This window comes from Coregonus clupeaformis, unplaced genomic scaffold (assembly GCF_020615455.1).
Source record: "Coregonus clupeaformis isolate EN_2021a unplaced genomic scaffold, ASM2061545v1 scaf0796, whole genome shotgun sequence".
NCBI lineage: Eukaryota > Metazoa > Chordata > Actinopteri > Salmoniformes > Salmonidae > Coregonus > Coregonus clupeaformis.
Genome location: NW_025534251.1, coordinates 160001 through 184077, shown reverse-complemented (window position 1 = coordinate 184077; position 24077 = coordinate 160001). Strand labels below are relative to the sequence as shown.

Genomic DNA, 24077 nt, shown 5'->3' with positions numbered 1-24077 from the left:
AGCGACACCCCCCCGTACCCTTTCTGTAGAAGATGCACCCAGAGCGACAGCCCCCCTCTCCCTCTCCGTACCCTTTCTGTAGAAGATGACCCCAGACGACAGCCCCTTCTCCGTGCCCTTTCTGTGGAAGATGACCCAGAGACAGCCCCCCCTCTCCTCTCCGTACCTTTCTGTAGAGAGATGACCCCAGAGCGACAGCCCCCTCCTCCCGTACCCTTTCTGTAGAAGATGACCCCAGAGCGACAGCCCCCTCTCCTCTCCGTACCCTTTCTGTAGAAGATTACCCCAGAGCGACAGCCCCCCCTCCTCTCCGTTACCTTTTCTGTAGAAGATGACCCCAGAGCGACAGCCCCCCTCCGTACCCTTTCTGTAGAAGATGACCCCAGAGCGACAGCCCCCCTCTCCATTGCCCTTTCTGTAGAAGATGACCCCAGAGCGACAGCCCCCCTCCGTGCCCTTTCTGTGAGAAGATGACCCCAGAGCGACAGCCCCCCGTACCCTTTCTGTAAGATGACACCCAGAGCGACTCCCCCCCCCCGTACCCTTTCTGTAGAAGATGACCCCAGAGCGACAGCCCTCTCCTCTCCGTACCCTTTCTGTAGAAGATGACCCCAGAGCGACAGCCCCCCTCTCCTCTCCGTACCCTTTCTGTGAGAAGATGACCCCAGAGCGACAGCCCCCTCGTACCCTTTCTGTAGAAGATGACCCCAGAGCGACAGCCCCCTCTCCGTACCCCTTTCTGTGAAGATGACCCCAGAGCGACAGCCCCCTCCTCCGTATTCCCTTTCTGTAGAAGATGACCCCAGAGCGACAGCCCCCCTCCGTACCCTTTCTGTAGAAGATGACCCCTAGAAGCGACAGCCCCCTCCGTACCCTTTCTGTAGAAGATGACCCCAGAGCGACAGCCCCCTCCCCTTTCTGTAGAAGATGACCCCAGAGCGACAGCCCCCTCCCCGTACCCTTTCTGAGAAGATGACCCCAGAGCGACAGCCCCCCTTCTCTCCGTACCCTTTCTGTAGAAGATGACCCCAGAGCGACACCCCCGTACCCTTTCTGTGAAGATGACCCCAGAGCACAGCCCCCCTCTCCGTACCCTTTCTGTAGAAGATGACCCCAGAGCGACAGCCCCCTCCTCTCCGTTCCCTTTCTGTAGAAGATGACCCCAGAGCGACAGCCCCCTCCTCCGTACCCTTTCTGTAGAAGATGACCCCTAGAGCGAACCAGCCCCCTCCGTACCCTTTCTGTGAAGATGACCCCAAGGACGACAGCCCCCCTCCTTCCCTTTCTGTAGAAGATGACCCCAGAGCGACAGCCCCCTCTCCTCCTCCCTTTCTGTGAAGATGACCCCGAGCGACTGCCCCCTCCGTGCCCTTTCTGTAGAAGATGACCCCAGAGCGACAGCCCCCTCTCCTCTCCATACCCTTTCTTGTAGAAGATGACCCCAGAGCGACAGCCCCCCCTCTCCTCTCCATAGCCCTTTCTGTGAAGATGACCCCAGAGCGACAGCCCCCCTCTCCGTACCCTTTCTGTAGAAGATGACCCCAGAGCGACAGCCCCCCTCCTCTCCGTACCCTTTCTGTAGAAGATGACCCCAGAGCGACAGCCCCCCTCGTACCCTTTCTGTGGAAGATGACCAGACGACAGCCCCCTCTCCTCCGTCCCTTTCTGTAGAAGATGACCCCAGAGCGACAGCCCCCCTCCTGCCCTTTCTGTGAAGATGACAGAGCGACAGCCCCCCTCCTTTCTGTAGAGATGACCCCAGAGCGACCCCCCTCCTCTCCGTACTCTTTCTGTAGAAGATGACCCCAGAGGACAGCCCCCCCCCCTTTCTGTGAAGATGACCCCAGAGCGACAGCCCCCATCCTCTCCGTACCCTTTCTGTAGAAGATGACCCCAGAGCGACAGCCCCCCCTCTCCTCTCCGTACCCTTTCTGTGAAGATGACCCCAGAGCGACAGCCCCCCCTCCCTCTCCGTACCCTTTCTGTAGAAGATACCCCAGAGCGACAGCCCCCCTCCGTACCCTTTCTGTAGAAGATGACCCCAGAGCGACAGCCCCCTCTCCTCCCGTACCCTTTCTGTAGAAGATGACCCCAGAGCACAGCCCCCCTCCGTACCCTTTCTGTGAAGATGACCCCAGAGCGACAGCCCCCCTCTCCTCTCCGTACCCTTTCTGTAGAAGATGACCCCCAGAGCGACAGCCCCCCTCTCCTCTCCGTACCCTTTCTGTAGAAGATGACCCCAGCCACCCCTCCGTACCCTTTCTGTAGAAGATGACCCGATCGACAGCCCCCTTCCGTACCCTTTCTGTAGAAGATGACCCCAGAGCGACAGCCCCCCTCCTCCCTACCCTTTCTGTGAAGATGACCCCAGAGCGACAGCCCCCCCCCCCCGTACCCTTTCTGTAGAAGATGACCCCAGAGCGACAGCCCCCCCCTCTCCTCTCCGTACCCTTTCTGTAGAAGATGACCCAGAGCGACAGCCCCCCTCTCCTCTCCGTGCCCTTTCTGTAGAAGATGACCCCAGACGACAGCCCCCCTCCTACTCTTTCTGTAGAAGATGACCCCAGACACAGCCCCCCTCTCCTCTCCGTACCCTTTCTGTAGAAGATGACCCAGCGACAGCCCCCCTCCTCTCCTCCCTTTCTGTGAAGATGACCCCAGAGCGACAGCCCCCCCCTCCTCTCCGTTACCTTTCTGTGAAGATGACCCCAGAGCGACAGCCCCCCCCTCCTCTCCCATTACCCTTTCTGTAGAAGATGACCCCCAGAGCGACAGCCCCCCTCCTCTCCGTACCCTTTCTGTAGAAGATGACTCCCAGAGTGACAGCCCCCCTCTCCGTTACCCTTTCTGTGAAGATGACCCCAGAGCGACAGCCCCCCTCTTACCCTTTCTGTGAAGATGACCCCAGCGACAGCCCTCCCCCCGTGCCCTTTCTGTAGAAGATGACCCCAGAGCGACAGCCCCCCCCACCCCTTTCTGTAAGATGACCCCAGAGCAACAGCCCCCTCCGTACCCTTTCTGTAGAAGATGACCCCAGAGCGACAGCCCCCCTCCTCTCGTGCCCTTTCTGTAGAAGATGACCCCAGACGACAGCCCCCTCCGTCCCTTTCTGTGAGTACCCCAGAGTGACAGCCCCCTCTCCGTACCCTTTCTGTAGAAGATGCCCCGAGCGACAGCCCCCCTTCTCCTTGCCCTTTCTGTAGAAGATGACCCCAGACACAGCCCCCCCCTCTCCGTACCCTTTCTGTAGAAGATGACCCAGAGCGACGCCCCCTCCTCTCCGTTGCCCTTTCTGTGAAGATGACCCCAGAGCGACAGCCCCCCTCTCTCTCCGTCCCTTTCTGTGAAGATGACCCCAGAGCGACAGCCCCCCTCTCCTCTCCGTACCCTTTCTGTAGAAGATGACCCCAGAGCGACAGCCCCCCCTCTCCTCTCCGTACCTTTCTGTAGAAGATGACCCCGAGCGACAGCCCCCCCCTCTCCGTACCCTTTCTGTAGAAGATGACCCCAGAGCGACAGCCCCCCTCTCCTCTCCGTACCCTTTCTGTAGAAGATGACCCCAGAGCGACAGCCCCCCTCCGTACCCTTTCTGTAGAAGATGACCCCAGACACACCCCCTCTCCTCTCCGTGCCCTTTCTGTAGAAGATGACCCCAGAGCGACAGCCCCCTCCGTACCCTTTCTGTAGAGATGACCCCAGACACAGCCCCCTGTATTTTGTAGAAGATGCCCACGACGCCCCCCGTACCTTTCTGTAGAAGATGACCCCAGAGCGACAGCCCCCCTCTCCTCTCCGTACCCTTTCTGTAGAAGATGACCCCAGAGCGACAGCCCCCCTCTCCTCTCCGTACCCTTTCTGTAGAAGATACCCCAGAGCGACAGCCCCCCTCCTCTCCTCTCCGTACCCTTTCTGTAGAAGATGACCCCAGACCGCCCCCTTCCTCTCCGTACCTTTCTGTGAAGATGACCCCAGAGCGACTGCCCCCCCTCCGTACCCTTTCTGTAGAAGATGACCCCAGGCACAGCCCCCTCCGTACCCTTTCTGTAGAAGATGCCCCAGAGCGACAGCCCCCCCCTCTCCGTACCCTTTCTGTGAAGATGACCCCAGAGCGACAGCCCCCCTCCTCCCGTCCCTTTCTGTAGAAGATGACCCCGAGCGACAGCCCCCCCTCTCTCCGTACCCTTTCTGTAGAAGATGACAGAGCGACAGCCCCCCTCCTCTCCGTACCCTTTCTGTGAAGATGACCCCAGACGACGGCCCCCTCTCCTCCGTACCCTTTCTGTAGAAGATGACCCCAGAGCTGACAGCCCCCCTCCTCTCCGTGACCCTTTCTGTAGAAGATGACCCCCAGAGCGACAGCCCCCCTCTCCTCTCCGTACCCTTTCTGTAGAAGATGACCCCAGAGCGACAGCCCCCCCCTTCTCTCCGTTCCCTTTCTGTAGAAGATGACCCCAGAGCGACAGCCCCCCCTCCCTTACCCTTTCTGTGAAGATGACCCCAGAGCGACAGCCCCCCTCTCCTCTCCGTACCCTTTCTGTAGAAGATGACCCCAGAGCACAGCCCCCCTCCTCGACCCTTTCTGTGAAGATGGCCCCAGAGCGACAGCCCCCCTCTCTCGTACCCTTTCTGTAGAAGATGACCCCCAGAGCGACAGCCCCCTCCTCTCCGTACCCTTTCTGTGAAGATGACCCCAGAGCGACAGCCCCCCCTCTCCTCTCTACCCTTTCTGTAGAAGATGACCCCAGACACAGCCCCCCTTCTCCGTGCCCTTTCTGTAGAAGATGACCCCAGAGCGACGCCCCCCTTCCTCTCCGTACCCTTTCTGTAGAAGATGACCCCAGAGCACAGCCCCTCCTCTCCGTACCCTTTCTGTAGAAGATGACCAGAGCGACAGCCCCCCTTCTCCTCTCCGTACCCTTTCTGTAGAAGATGACCCCAGAGCGACAGCCCCCTCCGTACCCTTTCTGTAGAAGATGACCCCCAGACACAGCCCCCCCTCTCCTCTCCGTTCCCTTTCTGTAGAAGATGACCCAGAGCGACAGCCCCCCCCTTCCTCCGTACCCTTTCTGTAGAAGATGACCCCAGAGCGACAGCCCCCCCTCCTCTCCGTACCCTTTCTGTAGAAGATGACCCCAGAGCGACAGCCCCCTCCGTACCCTTTCTGTAGAAGATGACCCCCAGAGCGACAGCCCCCCTCTCCTCTCCGTCCCTTTCTGTAGAAGATGACCCCAGAGCGACAGCCCCCCCTCCTCTCCGTACCCTTTCTGTGAAGATGCCCCAGAGCGACACCCCTCCGTACCCTTTCTGTAGAAGATGACCCCAGAGCGACAGCCCCCTCTCCGTACCCTTTCTGTAGAAGATGACCCCAGAGCGACAGCCCCCTCCGTACCCTTTCTGTAGAAGATGACCCCAGAGCGACAGCCCCCTCCTTCCGTACCTTTCTGTAGAAGATGACCCCAGAGCGACAGCCCCCTCCCCTCTCCGTACCCTTTCTGTAGAAGATGACCCCCAGAGCGACAGCCCCCCTCTCCGTGCCCTTTCTGTAGAAGATGACCCCCAGAGCGACAGCCCCCCCTCCCTCCTGCCCTTTCTGTAGAAGATGACCCCAGAGCGACAGCCCCCCTCCGTACCCTTTCTGTAGAAGATGACCCCAGAGCGACAGCCCCCCCCCCCTCTCCGTACCCTTTCTGTAGAAGATGACCCCAGAGCGACAGCCCCCCTCCTCTCCGTACCCTTTCTGTAGAAGATGACCCCAGAGCGACAGCCCCCCCCCCCCCTCCCGTGCCCTTTCTGTAGAAGATGACCTCAGAGCGACAGCCCCCCTCCCTGCCCTTTCTGTAGAAGATGACCCCAGAGCGACAGCCCCCCTCCCTCCGTACCCTTTCTGTAGAAGATGACCCCAGGCGACAGCCCCCCTCTCCTCCGTACCCTTTCTGTAGAAGATGACCCCCAGAGCGACAGCCCCCCTCCTCCTCTCCGTTACCCTTTCTGTAGAAGATGACCCCAGAGCGACAGCCCCCCCCCTCCGTACCCTTTCTGTAGAAGATGACCCCAGAGCGACTTGCCCCCCTCCGTACCCTTTCTGTAGAAGATGACCCCAGAGCGACAGCCCCCCTCTCCTACCCTTTCTGTAGAAGATGACCCCAGAGCGACAGCCCCCTCCTCCTCCGTGCCCTTTCTGTAGAAGATGACCCCAGAGCACAGCCCCCCCTCTCCTCTCCGTACCCTTTCTGTAGAAGATGACCCCAGAGCGACAGCCCCCCCTCCTCCTCTCCGTACCCTTTCTGTAGAAGATGCCCCAAGCGACCCCCCCTCTCCTCCCGTACCCTTTCTGTAGAAGATGACCCCAGAGCGACAGCCCCCCCGTACCCTTTCTGTAGAAGATACCCCAGAGCGACAGCCCCCCTCTCCTCTCCGTACCCTTTCTGTAGAAGATGACCCCAGAGCGACAGCCCCCCCCTCCCGTGCCCTTTCTGTAGAAGATGACCCCAGAGCGACAGCCCCCCTCCTCTCCGTACCCTTTCTGTAGAAGATGACCCCAGAGCGACAGCCCCCCTCCGTACCCTTTCTGTAGAAGATGACCGCAGAGCGACAGCCCCCCTCCTCCTCCGCCCTTTCTGTAGAAGATGCCCCCAGAGCGACAGCCCCCCTCTCCGTACCCTTTCTGTAGAAGATGACCCCAGAGCGACAGCCCCCTCTCCCTCTCCGTACCCTTTCTGTAGAAGATGACCCCAGGCGACAGCCCCCCCTCCTCTCCGTACCCTTTCTGTAGAAGATGACCCCCAGAGCGACAGCCCCCCTCCTCTCCGTACCCTTTCTGTAGAAGATGACCCCAGAGCGACAGCCCCCCCTCCTCTCCGTACCCTTTCTGTAGAAGATGACCCCAGAGCGACAGCCCCCCCCCCCCCTTCCCCTTTCTGTAGAAGATGACCCCAGAGCGACAGCCCCCCTCCTCTCCGTACCCTTTCTGTGAAGATGACTCCCAGGCGACAGCCCCCCCTCTCCGTACCTTTCTGTAGAAGATGACCCCAGAGCGACAGCCCCCCCCCTCCGTACCCTTTCTGTAGAAGATGACCCCCAGAGTGACAGCCCCCCTCTCTCTCTCCGTACCCTTTCTGTAGAAGATGACCCCAGAGCGACAGCCCCCCCTCTCCTCTCCGTACCCTTTCTGTAGAAGATGACCCCAGAGCGACAGCCCCCCTCTCCTCGTACCCTTTCTGTAGAAGATGACCCCAGAGCGACAGCCCCCCTCTCCTCTCCGTCACGCCCTTTCTGTAGAAGATGACCCCACAGCCCCCCTCTCCGTACCCTTTCTGTAGAAGATGACCCCAGAGCGACAGCCCCCCCCCTCTCCCGTACCCTTTCTGTAGAAGATGACCCCAGAGCGACAGCCCCCTCTCCTCCCGTGCCCTTTCTGTAGAAGATGACCCCCAGAGCGACAGCCCCCCCCCCGTGCCCTTTCTGTAGAAGATGACCCCAGAGCGACAGCCCCCCCTCTCCTCTCCGTACCCTTTCTGTAGAAGATGACCCCAGAGCGACAGCCCCCTCCGTACCCTTTCTGTAGAAGATGACCCCGAGCGACAGCCCCCTCCTCCGTACCCTTTCTGTAGAAGATGACCCCAGAGCGACAGCCCCCCTCTCCTGCCCTTTCTGTAGAAGATGACCCCAGAGCACAGCCCCCCTCTCCCGTACCCTTTCTGTAGAAGATGACCCCAGAGCGACAGCCCCCCTCCTCTCCGTACCCTTTCTGTAGAAGATGACCCCAGAGCGACAGCCCCCTCTCCGTACCCTTTCTGTAGAAGATGACCCCAGAGCGACAGCCCCCCTCCCTTACCCTTTCTGTAGAAGATGACCCCAGAGCGACAGCCCCCCTCCTCTCCGTGCCCTTTCTGTAGAAGATGACCCCAGAGCGACAGCCCCCCCTCTCCTCCTCCGTACCCTTTCTGTAGAAGATGACCCCAGAGCGACAGCCCCCCCCCCCGTACCCTTTCTGTAGAAGATGACCCCAGAGCGACAGCCCCCTCCTCTCTCTACCCTTTCTGTAGAAGATGACCCCAGAGCGACAGCCCCCCCTCCTCTCCTGCCCTTTCTGTAGAAGATGACCCCAGAGCGACAGCCCCCTCCTCTCCGTACCCTTTCTGTAGAAGATGACCCCAGAGCGACAGCCCCCCTCTCCGTACCCTTTCTGTAGAAGATGACCCCAGAGCGACAGCCCCCTCCTCTCCGTACCCTTTCTGTAGAAGATGACCCAGAGCGACAGCCCCCCTTCCTCTCCGTACCCTTTCTGTAGAAGATGACCCCAGAGTGACAGCCCCCCTCCTCTCCGTACCCTTTCTGTAGAAGATGACCCCAGAGCGACAGCCCCCCTCTCCTCTCCGTACCCTTTCTGTAGAAGATGACCCCCAGAGCGACAGCCCCCCTCCTCTCCGTACCCTTTCTGTCCCTTCCTCCGTACCCTTTCTGTAGAAGATGACCCCAGAGCGACAGCCCCCCTCTCCTCTCCGTACCCTTTCTGTAGAAGATGACCCCAGACACACCCCCTCTCCGTACCCTTTCTGTAGAAGATGACCCCAGAGCGACAGCCCCCCTCCTCCGTACCCTTTCTGTGAAGATGACCCCAGAGCGACAGCCCCCCCTCTCCGTACCCTTTCTGTAGAAGATGACCCCCAGAGCGACAGCCCCCCCCTCTCCGTACCCTTTCTGTAGAAGATGACCCCAGAGCGACAGCCCCCCCCTCCGTGCCCTTTCTGTAGAAGATGACCCCAGAGCGACAGCCCCCCTCTCCTCTCCGTACCCTTTCTGTAGAAGATGACCCCAGAGCGACAGCCCCCCCTCTCCTCTCCGTACCCTTTCTGTAGAAGATGACCCCAGAGCGACAGCCCCCCCCTCCGTACCCTTTCTGTAGAAGATGACCCCAGAGCGACAGCCCCCCCCCCGTACCCTTTCTGTAGAAGATGACCCCAGACGCAGCCCCCCCCTCCTCTCCGTACCCTTTCTGTGAAGATGACCCCAGAGCGACAGCCCCCTCCCCGTACCCTTTCTGTAGAAGATGACCCCAGAGCGACAGCCCCCCTCCTCCCGTTCCCTTTCTGTGGAAGATGACCAGAGCGACAGCCCCCCCGTACCCTTTCTGTAGAAGATGACCTCAGAGCGACAGCCCCCCCCTCTCCGTGCCCTTTCTGTAGAAGATGACCCCAGAGCGACAGCCCCCCTCTCTCTCCGTACCCTTTCTGTAGAAGATGACCCCCAGAGCGACAGCCCCCCTCTCCTCTCCGTACCCTTTCTGTAGAAGATGACCCCAGAGCGACAGCCCCCCCTCCTCTCCGTGCCCTTTCTGTAGAAGATGACCCCAGAGCGACAGCCCCCCTCTCCGTACCCTTTCTGTAGAAGATGACCCCAGAGCGACAGCCCCCCCCGTGCCCTTTCTGTGAAGATGACCCCAGAGCGACAGCCCCCTCCTGCCCTTTCTGTAGAAGATGACCCCAGAGCGACAGCCCCCCTCCTCTCCGTACCCTTTCTGTAGAAGATGACCCCAGAGCGACAGCCCTCTCCTCTCCGTACCCTTTCTGTAGAAGATGACCCCAGAGCGACAGCCCCCCTCCGTACCCTTTCTGTGAAGATGACCCCAGAGCGACAGCCCCCCCCTCTCCGTACCCTTTCTGTAGAAGATGACCCCAGAGCGACAGCCCCCCCCTCCCTTGCCCTTTCTGTAGAAGATGACCCCAGAGCGACAGCCCCCCCTCTCTCTCCGTACCCTTTCTGTAGAAGATGACCCCAGAGCGACAGCCCCCCCTCTCCTCTCCGTACCCTTTCTGTAGAAGATGACCCCAGAGCGACAGCCCCCCCCCGTACCCTTTCTGTAGAAGATGACCCCCAGAGCGACAGCCCCCCCTTCCCGTACCCTTTCTGTAGAAGATGACCCCAGAGCGACAGCCCCCCTCTCCTCTCCGTACCCTTTCTGTAGAAGATGACCCCAGAGCGACAGCCCCCCCCTCCGTTCCCTTTCTGTAGAAGATGACCCCAGAGCGACAGCCCCCCCCTCTCCGTACCCTTTCTGTAGAAGATGACCCCAGAGCGACAGCCCCCCTCTCCCTCCGTACCCTTTCTGTAGAAGATGACCCCAGAGCGACAGCCCCCTCCCTCTCCGTACCCTTTCTGTAGAAGATGACCCCAGAGCGACAGCCCCCCCGTACCCTTTCTGTAGAAGATGACCCCAGAGCGACAGCCCCCCTCTCCGTACCCTTTCTGTAGAAGATGACCCCAGAGCGACAGCCCCCCCTCTCCGTGCCCTTTCTGTAGAAGATGACCCCAGAGCGACAGCCCCCCTCCGTACCCTTTCTGTAGAAGATGACCCCAGAGCGACAGCCCCCCCTCTCCTCTCCGTACCCTTTCTGTAGAAGATGACCCCAGAGCGACAGCCCCCCTCTGTACCCTTTCTGTAGAAGATGACCCCAGAGCGACAGCCCCCCCCGTACCCTTTCTGTAGAAGATGACCCCAGAGCGACAGCCCCCTCTCCTCTCCGTACCCTTTCTGTAGAAGATGACCCCCAGAGCGACAGCCCCCCCCTCTCCTCTCCGTACCCTTTCTGTAGAAGATGACCCCAGAGCGACAGCCCCCCCTCCCCTCCGTACCCTTTCTGTGAAGATGACCCCAGAGCGACAGCCCTCCGTACCCTTTCTGTGAAGATGACCCCAGAGCGACAGCCCCCTCTCCGTGCCCTTTCTGTAGAAGATGACCCCAGAGCGACAGCCCCCTCTCTCCGTACCCTTTCTGTAGAAGATGACCCCAGAGCGACAGCCCCCCCCTCTCCGTACCCTTTCTGTAGAAGATGACCCCAGAGCGACAGCCCCCCTCTCCTCTCCGTACCCTTTCTGTAGAAGATGACCCCAGAGCGACAGCCCCCCTCCTCTCCTTGCCCTTTCTGTAGAAGATGACCCCAGAGCGACAGCCCCCTCCATTACCCTTTCTGTAGAAGATGACCCCAGAGCGACAGCCCCCCCCGTGCCCCCCTCTCTGTAGAAGATGACCCCAGAGCGACAGCCCCCCCCTCCGTACCCTTTCTGTAGAAGATGACCCCAGAGCGACAGCCCCCCCTCCCTCCGTGCCCTTTCTGTAGAAGATGACCCAGAGCGACAGCCCCCCTCTCCCTCGTACCCTTTCTGTAGAAGATGACCCCAGAGCGACAGCCCCCCTCCGTGCCCTTTCTGTAGAAGATGACCCCAGAGCGACAGCCCCCCCCCTCCTACCCTTTCTGTAGAAGATGACCCCAGAGCGACAGCCCCCCCTCTCCTGCCCTTTCTGTAGAAGATGACCACAGGCGACAGCCCCTCCTCTCCGTGCCCTTTCTGTAGAAGATGACCCCAGAGCGACAGCCCCCCCTCTCCTCTCCGTACCCTTTCTGTAGAAGATGACCCCAGAGCGACAGCCCCCCCTCCGTACCCTTTCTGTAGAAGATGACCCCAGAGCGACAGCCCCCCCCCTCTCCTCTCCGTACCCTTTCTGTAGAAGATGACCCCAGAGCGACAGCCCCCCCTCCTCTCCGTACCCTTTCTGTGAAGATGACCCCAGAGCGACAGCCCCCCTCTCCTCCGTACCCTTTCTGTAGAAGATGACCCCAGAGCGACAGCCCCCCCTCCGTACCCTTTCTGTAGAAGATGACCCCAGAGCGACAGCCCCCCTCCCTCTCCGTACCCTTTCTGTAGAAGATGACCCCAGAGCGACAGCCCCCCCTCTCCGTACCCTTTCTGTAGAAGATGACCCCAGAGCGACAGCCCCCCCTCTCCGTACCCTTTCTGTAGAAGATGACCCCAGAGCGACAGCCCCCCCCCTCTCCTCTCCGTGCCCTTTCTGTAGAAGATGACCCCAGAGCGACAGCCCCCTCCTCCCCTCTCCGTACCCTTTCTGTAGAAGATGACCCCAGAGCGACAGCCCCCTCCCTCTCCGTACCCTTTCTGTAGAAGATGACCCCAGAGCGACAGCCCCCCTTTCCCCGTACCCTTTCTGTAGAAGATGACCCCAGAGCGACAGCCCCCCCTGCCCTTTCTGTAGAAGATGACCCCAGAGCGACAGCCCCCTCCTCCCCGTGCCCTTTCTGTAGAAGATGACCCCAGAGCGACAGCCCCCCTCCTCTCCGTACCCTTTCTGTAGAAGATGACCCCAGAGCGACAGCCCCCCTCTCCGTACCCTTTCTGTAGAAGATGACCCCAGAGCGACAGCCCCCCTCCGTTACCCTTTCTGTAGAAGATGACCCCAGAGCGACAGCCCCCCCTCTCCTCTCCGTACCCTTTCTGTAGAAGATGACCCCAGAGCGACAGCCCCCCCTCCTCTCCGTACCCTTTCTGTAGAAGATGACCCCAGAGCGACAGCCCCCCTCCTCTCCGTACCCTTTCTGTGAAGATGACCCCAGAGCGACAGCCCCCCCCCTCTCCGTACCCTTTCTGTAGAAGATGACCCCAGAGCGACAGCCCCCCTCCGTACCCTTTCTGTAGAAGATGACCCCAGAGCGACAGCCCCCCCTCTCCGTACCCTTTCTGTAGAAGATGACCCCAGAGCGACAGCCCCCCCCCGTGCCCTTTCTGTAGAAGATGACCCCAGAGCGACAGCCCCCCTCTCCCCGTACCCTTTCTGTAGAAGATGACCCCCAGAGCGACAGCCCCCCTCCTCCTCCGTGCCCTTTCTGTAGAAGATGACCCCAGAGCGACAGCCCCCCTCTCGTACCCTTTCTGTAGAAGATGACCCCAGAGCGACAGCCCCCCTCTCCTCTCCGTACCCTTTCTGTAGAAGATGACCCCCAGAGCGACAGCCCCCCCTCTCCGTACCTTTCTGTAGAAGATGACCCCAGAGCGACAGCCCCCCTCCTCTCCGTACCCTTTCTGTAGAAGATGACCCCAGAGCGACAGCCCCCCTCTCCTCTCCGTGCCCTTTCTGTAGAAGATGACCCCAGAGCGACAGCCCCCTCTCCCTCCGCCCTTTCTGTAGAAGATGACCCCAGAGCGACAGCCCCCTCCTCTACCCCTTTCTGTAGAAGATGACCCCAGAGCGACAGCCCCCCGTACCCTTTCTGACCCCAGTGCCCCCTTTCTGAAGATGACCCCAGAGCGACAGCCCCCTCTCCTCTCCGTACCCTTTCTGTAGAAGATGACCCCAGAGCGACAGCCCCCCCTCTCCTCTCCGTACCCTTTCTGTAGAAGATGACCCCAGAGCGACAGCCCCCCCCTCTCCTCTCATTACCCTTTCTGTAGAAGATGACCCCAGAGCGACAGCCCCCCCTCTCCTCTCCGTACCCTTTCTGTAGAAGATGACCCCAGAGCGACAGCCCCCCTCCCTCTCCGTACCCTTTCTGTAGAAGATGACCCCAGAGCGACAGCCCCCCCCTCCTCTCCGTACCCTTTCTGTAGAAGATGACCCCAGAGCGACAGCCCCCCCTCCTCCATTGCCCTTTCTGTAGAAGATGACCCCAGAGCGACAGCCCCCCCTCCCTCCGTGCCCTTTCTGTGAAGATGACCCCAGAGCGACAGCCCCCCTCTCCTCTCCGTACCCTTTCTGTAGAAGATGACCCCAGAGCGACAGCCCCCCTCTCCTCTCCGTACTTTCTGTAGAAGATGACCCCAGAGCGACAGCCCCCCTCTCCTCTCCGTACCCTTTCTGTAGAAGATGACCCCAGAGCGACAGCCCCCCCTCTCCTCTCCGTGCCCTTTCTGTAGAAGATGACCCCAGAGCGACAGCCCCCCTCCCTCTCCGTACCCTTTCTGTAGAAGATGACCCCAGAGCGACAGCCCCCCTCTCCCTCCGTACCCTTTCTGTAGAAGATGACCCCAGAGCGACAGCCCCCTCTCCCTCTCCGTACCCTTTCTGTGAAGATGACCCCAGAGCGACAGCCCCCCCCCCTTTCTGTAGAAGATGACCCCAGAGCGACAGCCCCCCCCCCTCCTCTCCGTACCCTTTCTGTAGAAGATGACCCCAGAGCGACAGCCCCCCCCTTTCTGTAGAAGATGACCCCAGAGCGACAGCCCCCCTCTCCTCTCCGTACCCTTTCTGTAGAAGATGACCCCAGAGCGACAGCCCCCCTCCTCTCCGTACCCTTTCTGTAGAAGATGACCCCAGAGCGACAGCCCCCCCCCTCTCCTCTCCGTACCCTTTCTGTAGAAGATGACCCCAGAGCGACAGCCCCCCCCCCTCCGTACCCTTTCTGTAGAAGATGACCCCAGAGCGACAGCCCCCCCTCCTCTCATTGCCCTTTCTGTAGAAGATGACCCCAGAGCGACAGCCCCCCTCTCCTCTCCGTACCCTTTCTGTAGAAGATGACCCCAGAGTGACAGCCCCCCTCTCCTCTCCGTACCCTTTCTGTAGAAGATGACCCCAGAGTGACAGCCCCCCCTCTCCTCTCCGTACCCTTTCTGTAGAAGATGACCCCAGAGCGACAGCCCCCCTCCTCTCCGTACCCTTTCTGTAGAAGATGACCCCAGAGCGACAGCCCCCCCCCTCCCCTCCGTACCCTTTCTGTAGAAGATGACCCCAGAGCGACAGCCCCGCAGCGTCTTGTGGGTCGTCGTGGAGACCACGTCACAGTACTCGAACGGAGATGGGACGACCCCGGCCGCCACCAGTCCACTGATGTGTGCCATGTCGGCCAATAGGAACGCACCGTTCTCATCAGCAATGCGACGCAGCCGAGCGTAGTCAAGGTTACGGGAATAACAGCTGGTACCTGGAGAGAAGATGGGGAACAATTAACAGGAAATGGTCCCGATTTTCAACCTCCATCTTCATTCAGCACCATCCCAACATCAACTGGGGAAAACCATGGATTTCTATGTTTTTTGTAGTCAAAAAGATGCACAACAAATCACGGCTAAAGTTTTTCCAGATAATGGCACTGGAAAAACTAGTCCTCTACAAGCTATTTCAATGGAGATTCTGGGTCTGCGAAACCAGGCCCAAAAGATACAATGAAAACCGTAAAAAAACAGTGAGTCCATATCCTCAGAATGTTCTGTCCCTGAGCAGATCGGATCTATTGTCTGAATGGACACAATGTCACACAGCTGGCGACAGGACCTGCTGGGTGTGTGTGTGTGTGTGTGTGTGGTGGTGTGTGTGTGTGTGTGTGTGTGTGTGTGGTGGTGGTGTGGTGTGTGGTGGTGTGTGTGTGTGTGTGTGTGTGTGTGTGGTGGTGGTGTGGTGTGTGGTGGTGTGTGTGTGTGTGTGTGTGTGTGTGTGTGGTGGTGGTGTGGTGGTGTGTGTGTGTGTGTGTGTGTGTGTGTGTGTGTGTGTGTGTGTGTGTGTGTGTGTGTGTGTGTGTGTGTGGTGGTGGTGATGGTGGTGGTGTGTGTGTGTGTGTGTGGTGGTGGTGGTGGTGGTGGTGTGTGTGTGTGTGTGTGTGTGTGTGTGTGTGTGTGTGTGTGTGTGGTGGTGTGTGTGTGTGTGTGTGTGTGTGTGTGTGTGTGTGTGTGTGTGTGTGTGTGTGTGTGTGTGTGTGTGTGGTGCGATGCGTGTTACCTGCGATGATCAGTTTGGGGTGGAACAGCCGGGCGTTGGTGTGTGTGGTGGTGGTGTGTGTGTGTGTGTGTGTGTGTGTGTGTGTGTGTGTGTGTGTGTGTGTGTGGTGGTGTGTGTGTGGTGTGTGTGTGTGTGTGTGTGTGTGTGTGTGTGTGTGTGTGTGTGTGTGTGTGTGTGTGTGTGGGTGCGATCGTGTTACCTGCGATGATCAGTCTGGGGTGGAACAGCCGGGCGTTGGTGTGTGTGGTGGTGGTGTGTGTGGTGGTGGTGTGTGTGGTGGTGGTGTGTGTGTGTGTGTGTGTGTGTGTGTGTGTGGTGTGTGTGTGTGTGGTGTGTGTGTGTGTGTGTGTGTGTGTGTGTGTGTGTGTGTGTGTGTGTGTGTGTGTGTGTGTGTGTGTGTGTGTGTGTGGTGCGATGCGTGTTACCTGCGATGATCAGTTTGGGGTGGAACAGCCGGGCGTTGGTGTGTGTGTGTGTGTGGTGGTGTGTGTGTGTGTGTGTGTGTGTGTGTGTGTATGGTGTGATGTGTGTGTGTGTGTGTTACCTGCGATGATCAGTCTGGGGTGGAACAGCCGGGCGTTCTCCTCCAGTCGGTCATAGTTGATGAGGCCAGTGTCTGGATTCACCTGATACAACACAGATTCACATCACAGATTGGAGCTCAGTTGGTAGCGCAAAGTGCTTGCAAACGCCAGGGTTTGATTCCTGCTGAGACCAACCATAAGATGTATGCACGCATGACTAAGTCACTTTGAATAAAAGCGTCTAAAAAAATTGCATATATTATTATTATATTATTATAGGCAGTTTTGGAACTCAGTAGTGAGTGTTGCAACCGAGGTGACGGCATATCCTCCTAATTATTAATATTAATTATTTATTAATTATTAATATTAATCCTACGACGGTGACGGTGCCCCACATTGAAAAGTCACTGAGCTCTTCAATAAAGGCCATTCTACTGCCAAATGTTTGTCTATGGAGATTGCATGGCCGTGTGCTCGATTTTATACACCTGTCAGCAAACGGATGTGGCTGAAACAGCCGAATTCACTCATTTGAAAGGGGGGAAGTGTCCACATACTTTTGTATACGTAGTGTTTGTCAGCTAGAAAGAAAATGGAGGAGGAGGACAGCGTTATCTACTGGCGTCTTCAACGGGAAGCAACTGTGACCACATTGATCCTAAAAGATCCACAAATACACTTTCCCCCATGGACCAGAATTCACCCCTCCAAAGAAAGCAACGGCGCCAGCGCTTTTCTTCCCGAAATGCCACCCGATCCGCGATTGGATCCACGGCCGAGGCGTCACATTATTTCTCAGTTTAGGCCGGCTGCATTACAGCAAACTCCCCAAGAGCCACAGAACGACCGAACCACCGCAAACACCTTGAGAACGACTCACGAGCTCCTACTCTCTATGACAGCGTCAGCCGTTAAAGCTACCAACAGCTGGTTAGTTTGGATCAGTTAGATGATTTCTGAAGTTAAGGGCAGATTAAAAATATAAAAAATAAAAAATAAAACCCAACTTTTAGAAAAAAACATAACAATTGATTTAAGAGTTTGTAATTTGGGAATGTTTTCTCTGAGTTACTATTATATGATGCGTTTCTGGCAATGAGAAAATCGGTGCTACACTGCCTTTAAAGGAACACTTCTGGGTTTTGGCAATGAGGCCCTTGATTCCCTTCGTCTTAATCTCGCCGGGACCCCTCCCCCTTCTTGCTTCTGTAACGTCGGCGTTTCCTCTTGAAGTTCGCAGGGGGGGGGCGGGGGCTACCTCATCACGTGACCGACTCATGTCCGCTACACCTATTGCTGTTTAACCTCCCTCTCTCTGGAAGTCTTATGCGTGCTAGCAGATAACCATAGACTTCCAGTCATTGCTGTTTAACCTCCCCTCTCTCTGGAAGTCTTATGCGTGCTAGCAGATAACCATAGACTTCCAGTCATTGCTGTTTAACCTTCCCTCTCTCTGGAAGTCTTATGCGTGCTAGCAGATAACCATAGACTTCCAGTCATTGCTGTTTAACCTCCCTCTCTCTGGAAGTCTTATGCGTGCCAGCAGATAACCATAGACTTCCAGTCATTGCGCTAGTTAGCATTGGGTCGCGAACTACCTAATAATAATAATATGCCATTTAGCAGACGCTTTTATCCAAAGCAATTTACAGTCATGCTTCCCCAATCAAAAGCCCTGGATTAACACCGAGGGTTGGCGCTAAGCTAAAGAACAGGGCTTCCGCACACAGGGCTATCCTGAGGCTACGGCTGAGGACAGGAACAAGTACAGGAAGTCCCGCTATGACCTCAGCAGAGTCATCAAACGAGCAAAAAGGACAATATAGGAATAAGGTGGAATCCTATTCCACAGGCTCCGACGCCCGCTGCATGTGGCAGGGGATACAGTCCATTACGGATTACAAAAGAAAGACCCAGCTGTGATCTGCCCAAAACGATGCCTCTCTTCCAGACCAACTCAATGCATTTTATGTACGTTTTGACAATAACAACAACACCGTGCCGAGTGTGAGGGCCGCCACCGACCCAGAAGATAGGGGTGATCTCTCGCTCTCTCCGAGGCCGACGTGGGTAAAGTCTTTCATCAAGGTCAACACCCGCAAGACCGCGGGGGGCCTAGATGATATTCCAGGGCGCTTTCTCAGAGCAATGCGCAGAACAGCTGGCAGGCATATTCACGGTCACGCTCTCAAATGGTACAGCTGTAGATCTCGGAGGATTTGAGGGCCCATGCCAAACCTTTTCAACTTCCTGAGGGGGGAAGAGGCGCCTTCTTCACAACTGCGCACGCGTGGACAACTTTAAAGTTGCTTAGTGATTTTGTACACCGAGGAACTTGAAGCTCTCGACCCAGAAACCTGACTTAACACTGTCAGGGAATGTTTTAACCAATCACATGACGCCTGATCCAATGCCGATCGCAGACCATCTTTGAATCAGTAACGAGCGGTGTACAGTATGGAAAGCCATTCGATAGGTCAATAAGAGACGACAGCGCAGTACTTCCCATATCCTGCCCCTTAACCACAGCATTTAAAAAAGAACTTAGAATCAGCCAATCAGGTGTAGAGGAGGGTAGGAGGGAGGGGCTACAGGTCAGTGAGACAACACCGCCTGGTCAAGGCCTTCACACAGCCCGAATAACAACATGAAAAACTAACACTGAAACAATGAAGTAACTGTGGTCAAGGTCCAGCTCTGTTCTGGTGATAGAACTGGGTGTCAAGACAGTTCTGTTCTCCCTATGGTTACCTTGGCTGGACAGGCAGGCCGAGTCAGGGTCCAGCTCTGTTCTGGTGATAGAACTGGGTGTCAAGACAGTTCTGTTCTCCCCTATGGTTACCTTGGCTGGACAGGCAGGCCGAGTCAGGGTCCAGCTCTGTTCTGGTGATAGAACTGGGTGTCAAGACAGTTCTGTTCTCCCTATGGTTACCTTGGCTGGACAGGCAGGCCGAGTCAGGGTCCAGCTCTGTTCTGGTGATAGAACTGGGTGTCAAGACAGTTCTGTTCTCCCTATGGTTACCTTGGCTGGACAGGCAGGCCGAGTCAGGGTCCAGCTCTGTTCTGGTGATAGAACTGGGTGTCAAGACAGTTCTGTTCTCCCTATGGTTACCTTGGCTGGACAGGCAGGCCGAGTCAGGGTCCAGCTCTGTTCTGGTGATAGAACTGGGGGTCAAGACAGTTCTGTTCTCCCTATGGTTACCTTGGCTGGACAGGCAGGCCGAGTCAGGGTCCAGCTCTGTTCTGGTGATAGAACTGGGTGTCAAGACAGTTCTGTTCTCCCTATGGTTACCTTGGCTGGATAGGCAGGCCGAGTCAGGGTCCAGCTCTGTTCTGGTGATAGAACTGGGTGTCAAGACAGTTCTGTTCTCCCTATGGTTACCTTGGCTGGACAGGCAGGCCGAGTCAGGGTCCAGCTCTGTTCTGGTGATAGAACTGGGTGTCAAGACAGTTCTGTTCTCCCTATGGTTACCTTGGCTGGACAGGCAGGCCGAGTCAGGGTCCAGCTCTGTTCTGGTGATAGAACTGGGTGTCAAGACAGTTCTGTTCTCCCTATGGTTACCTTGGCTGGACAGGCAGGCCGAGTCAGGGTCCAGCTCTGTTCTGGTGATAGAACTGGGTGTCAAGACAGTTCTGTTCTCCCTATGGTTACCTTGGCTGGACAGGCAGGCCGAGTCAGGGTCCAGCTCTGTTCTGGTGATAGAACTGGGGGTCAAGACAGTTCTGTTCTCCCTATGGTTACCTTGGCTGGACAGGCAGGCCGAGTCAGGGTCCAGCTCTGTTCTGGTGATAGAACTGGGTGTCAAGACAGTTCTGTTCTCCCTATGGTTACCTTGGCTGGACAGGCAGGCCGAGTCAGGGTCCAGCTCTGTTCTGGTGATAGAACTGGGTGTCAAGACAGTTCTGTTCTCCCTATGGTTACCTTGGCTGGACAGGCAGGCCGAGTCCGTCTGGAAAAGTCTCCTAGGAATTTTTAAGGACTTTGATCTCAAATAACCTCTGTGGTGTGTCTCTATACGCTGTCTCTCTGTGGTGTGTCTTCTATACGCTGTCTCTCTGTGGTGTGTCTCTCTATACGCTGTCTCTCTGTGGTGTGTCTCTCTATACGCTGTCTCTCTGTGGTGTGTCTCTATACGCTGTCTCTCTGTGGTGTGTCTTCTATACGCTGTCTCTCTGTGGTGTGTCTCTCTATACGCTGTCTCTCTGTGGTGTGTCTTCTATACGCTGTCTCTCTGTGGTGTGTCTCTCTATACGCTGTCTCTCTGTGGTGTGTCTTCTATACGCTGTCTCTCTGTGGTGTGTCTCTATACGCTGTCTCTCTCTGTGGTGTGTCTCTCTATACGCTGTCTCTCTGTGGTGTGTCTCTCTATACGCTGTCTCTCTGTGGTGTGTCTCTCTATACGCTGTCTCTCTGTGGTGTGTCTCTATACGCTGTCTCTCTGTGGTGTGTCTTCTATACGCTGTCTCTCTGTGGTGTGTCTCTATACGCTGTCTCTCTGTGGTGTGTCTTCTATATGCTGTCTCTCTGTGGTGTGTCTCTGTGGTGTCTCTCTATACGCTGTCTCTCTGTGGTGTGTCTCTATACGCTGTCTCTCTGTGGTGTGTCTCTATACGCTGTCTCTCTGTGGTGTGTCTCTATACGCTGTCTCTCTGTGGTGTGTCTTCTATACGCTGTCTCTCTGTGGTGTGTCTTCTATACGCTGTCTCTCTGTGGTGTCTCTCTATACGCTGTCTCTCTGTGGTGTGTGCTTCTATACGCTGTCTCTCTGTGGTGTGTCTCTCTATACGCTGTCTCTCTGTGGTGTGTCTCTATACGCTGTCTCTCTGTGGTGTGTCTTCTATACGCTGTCTCTCTGTGGTGTGTCTCTATACGCTGTCTCTCTGTGGTGTGTCTTCTATATGCTGTCTCTCTGTGGTGTGTCTCTGTGGTGTCTCTCTATACGCTGTCTCTCTGTGGTGTGTCTCTATACGCTGTCTCTCTGTGGTGTGTCTCTCTATACGCTGTCTCTCTGTGGTGTGTCTCTCTATACGCTGTCTCTCTGTGGTGTGTCTCTCTATACGCTGTCTCTCTGTGGTGTGTCTCTCTATACGCTGTCTCTCTGTGGTGTGTCTCTATACGCTGTCTCTCTGTGGTGTGTCTCTCTATACGCTGTCTCTCTGTGGTGTGTCTCTCTATACGCTGTCTCTCTGTGGTGTCTCTCTATACGCTGTCTCTCTGTGGTGTGTCTCTCTATACGCTGTCTCTCTGTGGTGTGTCTCTATACGCTGTCTCTCTGTGGTGTGTCTCTATACGCTGTCTCTCTGTGGTGTCTCTCATACGCTGTCTCTCTGTGGTGTCTCTCTATACGCTGTCTCTCTGTGGTGTGTCTCTCTATACGCTGTCTCTCTGTGGTGTCTCTCTATACGCTGTCTCTCTGTGGTGTGTCTCTATACGCTGTCTCTCTGTGGTGTGTCTCTCTACGCTGTCCCTCTGTGGTGTGTCTCTATACGCTGTCTCTCTGTGGTGTGTCTCTATACGCTGTCTCTCTGTGGTGTGTCTCTATACACTGTCTCTCTGTGGTGTGTCTCTATACACTGTCTCTCTGTGGTGTGTCTCTATACGCTGTCTCTCTGTGGTGTGTCTCTATACGCTGTCTCTCTGTGGTGTCTCTCTATACGCTGTCTCTCTGTGGTGTGTCTCTATACGCTGTCTCTCTGTGGTGTCTCTCTGTGGTATGTCTCTATACACTGTCTCTCTGTGGTGTCTCTCTATACGCTGTCTCTCTGTGGTGTGTCCTCTATACGCTGTCTCTCTGTGGTGTGTCTCTCTATACGCTGTCTCTCTGTGGTGTGTCTCTCTATACGCTGTCTCTCTGTGGTGTGTCTCTATACGCTGTCTCTCTGTGGTGTGTCTCTATACGCTGTCTCTCTGTGGTGTGTCTTCTATACGCTGTCTCTCTGTGGTGTGTCTTCTATATGCTGTCTCTCTGTGGTGTGTCTCTGTGGTGTCTCTCTATACGCTGTCTCTCTGTGGTGTGTCTCTATACGCTGTCTCTCTGTGGTGTGTCTTCTATACGCTGTCTCTCTGTGGTGTGTCTTCTATACGCTGTCTCTCTGTGGTGTCTCTCTATACGCTGTCTCTCTGTGGTGTGTCTTCTATACGCTGTCTCTCTGTGGTGTGTCTCTATACGCTGTCTCTCTGTGGTGTGTCTCTCTATACGCTGTCTCTCTGTGGTGTGTCTCTATACGCTGTCTCTCTGTGGTGTGTCTTCTATACGCTGTCTCTCTGTGGTGTGTCTTCTATATACGCTGTCTCTCTGTGGTGTCTCTCTATACGCTGTCTCTCTGTGGTGTCTCTCTATACGCCGTCTCTCTGTGGTGTGTCCTCTATACGCTGTCTCTCTGTGGTGTGTCTCTCTATACGCTGTCTATCTGTGGTGTGTCTCTCTATACGCTGTCTCTCTGTGGTGTGTCTCTCTATACGCTGTCTCTCTGTGGTGTGTCTCTATACGCTGTCTCTCTGTGGTGTGTCTCTCTATACGCTGTCTCTCTGTGGTGTGTCTCTATACGCTGTCTCTCTGTGGTGTGTCTCTCTATACGCTGTTTTTCTGTGGTGTGTCTCTATACGCTGTCTCTCTGTGGTGTGTCTTCTATATGCTGTCTCTCTGTGGTGTGTCTATACGCTGTCTCTCTGTGGTGTCTCTCTATACGCTGTCTCTCTGTGGTGTGTCTCTCTATACGCTGTCTCTCTGTGGTGTGTCTCTATACGCTGTCTCTCTGTGGTGTGTCTTCTATATGCTGTCTCTCTGTGGTGTGTCTATACGCTGTCTCTCTGTGGTGTGTCTCTCTATACGCTGTCTCTCTGTGGTGTGTCTCTCTATACGCTGTCTCTCTGTGGTGTGTCTCTCTATACGCTGTCTCTCTGTGGTGTGTCTCTCTATACGCTGTCTCTGTGGTGTGTCTCTCTATACGCTGTCTCTCTGTGGTGTGTCTCTCTATACGCTGTCTCTCTCTGTGGTGTGTCTCTATACGCTGTCTCTCTGTGGTGTGTCTTCTATATGCTGTCTCTCTGTGGTGTGTCTATACGCTGTCTCTCTGTGGTGTGTCTCTCTATACGCTGTCTCTCTGTGGTGTGTCTCTATATACGCTGTCTCTCTGTGGTGTCTCTCTATACGCTGTCTCTCTGTGGTGTCTCTCTATACGCTGTCTCTCTGTGGTGTGTCTCTATACGCTGTCTCTCTGTGGTGTGTCCTCTATACGCTGTCTCTCTGTGGTGTGTCTCTCTATACGCTGTCTCTCTGTGGTGTGTCTCTCTATACGCTGTCTCTCTGTGGTGTGTCTCTATACGCTGTCTCTCTGTGGTGTGTCTCTCTATACGCTGTCTCTCTGTGGTGTGTCTCTCTATACGCTGTCTCTCTGTGGTGTGTCTCTCTATACGCTGTCTCTCTGTGGTGTCTCTCTATACGCTGTCTCTCTGTGGTGTGTCTCTATACGCTGTCTCTCTGTGGTGTGTCTCTCTATACGCTGTCTCTCTGTGGTGTGTCTCTATACGCTGTCTCTCTGTGGTGTGTCTCTATACGCTGTCTCTCTGTGGTGTGTCTCTATACGCTGTCTCTCTGTGGTGTGTCTCTATACGCTGTCTCTCTGTGGTGTCTCTCTATACGCTGTCTCTCTGTGGTGTGTCTCTATACGCTGTCTCTCTGTGGTGTGTCTCTATACGCTGTCTCTCTGTGGTGTCTCTCTGTGGTGTGTCTCTATACACTGTCTCTCTGTGGTGTCTCTCTATACGCTGTCTCTCTGTGGTGTGTCTCTATACGCTGTCTCTCTGTGGTGTCTCTCTATACGCTGTCTCTCTGTGGTGTGTCTCTCTATACGCTGTCTCTCTGTGGTGTGTCTCTCTATACGCTGTCTCTCTGTGGTGTGTCTTCTATACGCTGTCTCTCTGTGGTGTGTCTTCTATACGCTGTCTCTCTGTGGTGTGTCTCTATACGCTGTCTCTCTGTGGTGTGTCTCTATACGCTGTCTCTCTGTGGTGTGTCTCTATACGCTGTCTCTCTGTGGTGTCTCTCTAT

The 24077-nt window shown here is 56.2% G+C and overlaps 1 protein-coding gene across 1 annotated transcript in view; it reads right to left on the bottom strand.

The window, feature by feature from the left end:
• The window catches only part of LOC123481301 (serine hydroxymethyltransferase, cytosolic-like), a 77817-nt gene that overhangs the window by 23308 nt on the left and 30432 nt on the right, over window positions 1–24077 (bottom strand). Inside the window, exons 6-8 of the mRNA XM_045216779.1 lie at window positions 16044–16125; window positions 14496–14708; window positions 13014–13015 (exon numbers count right to left, since the gene is read on the bottom strand). Coding sequence (XP_045072714.1) covers window positions 13014–13015; window positions 14496–14708; window positions 16044–16125 — 297 coding nt within the window. The remainder of the gene's footprint in view (window positions 1–13013; window positions 13016–14495; window positions 14709–16043; window positions 16126–24077) is intronic.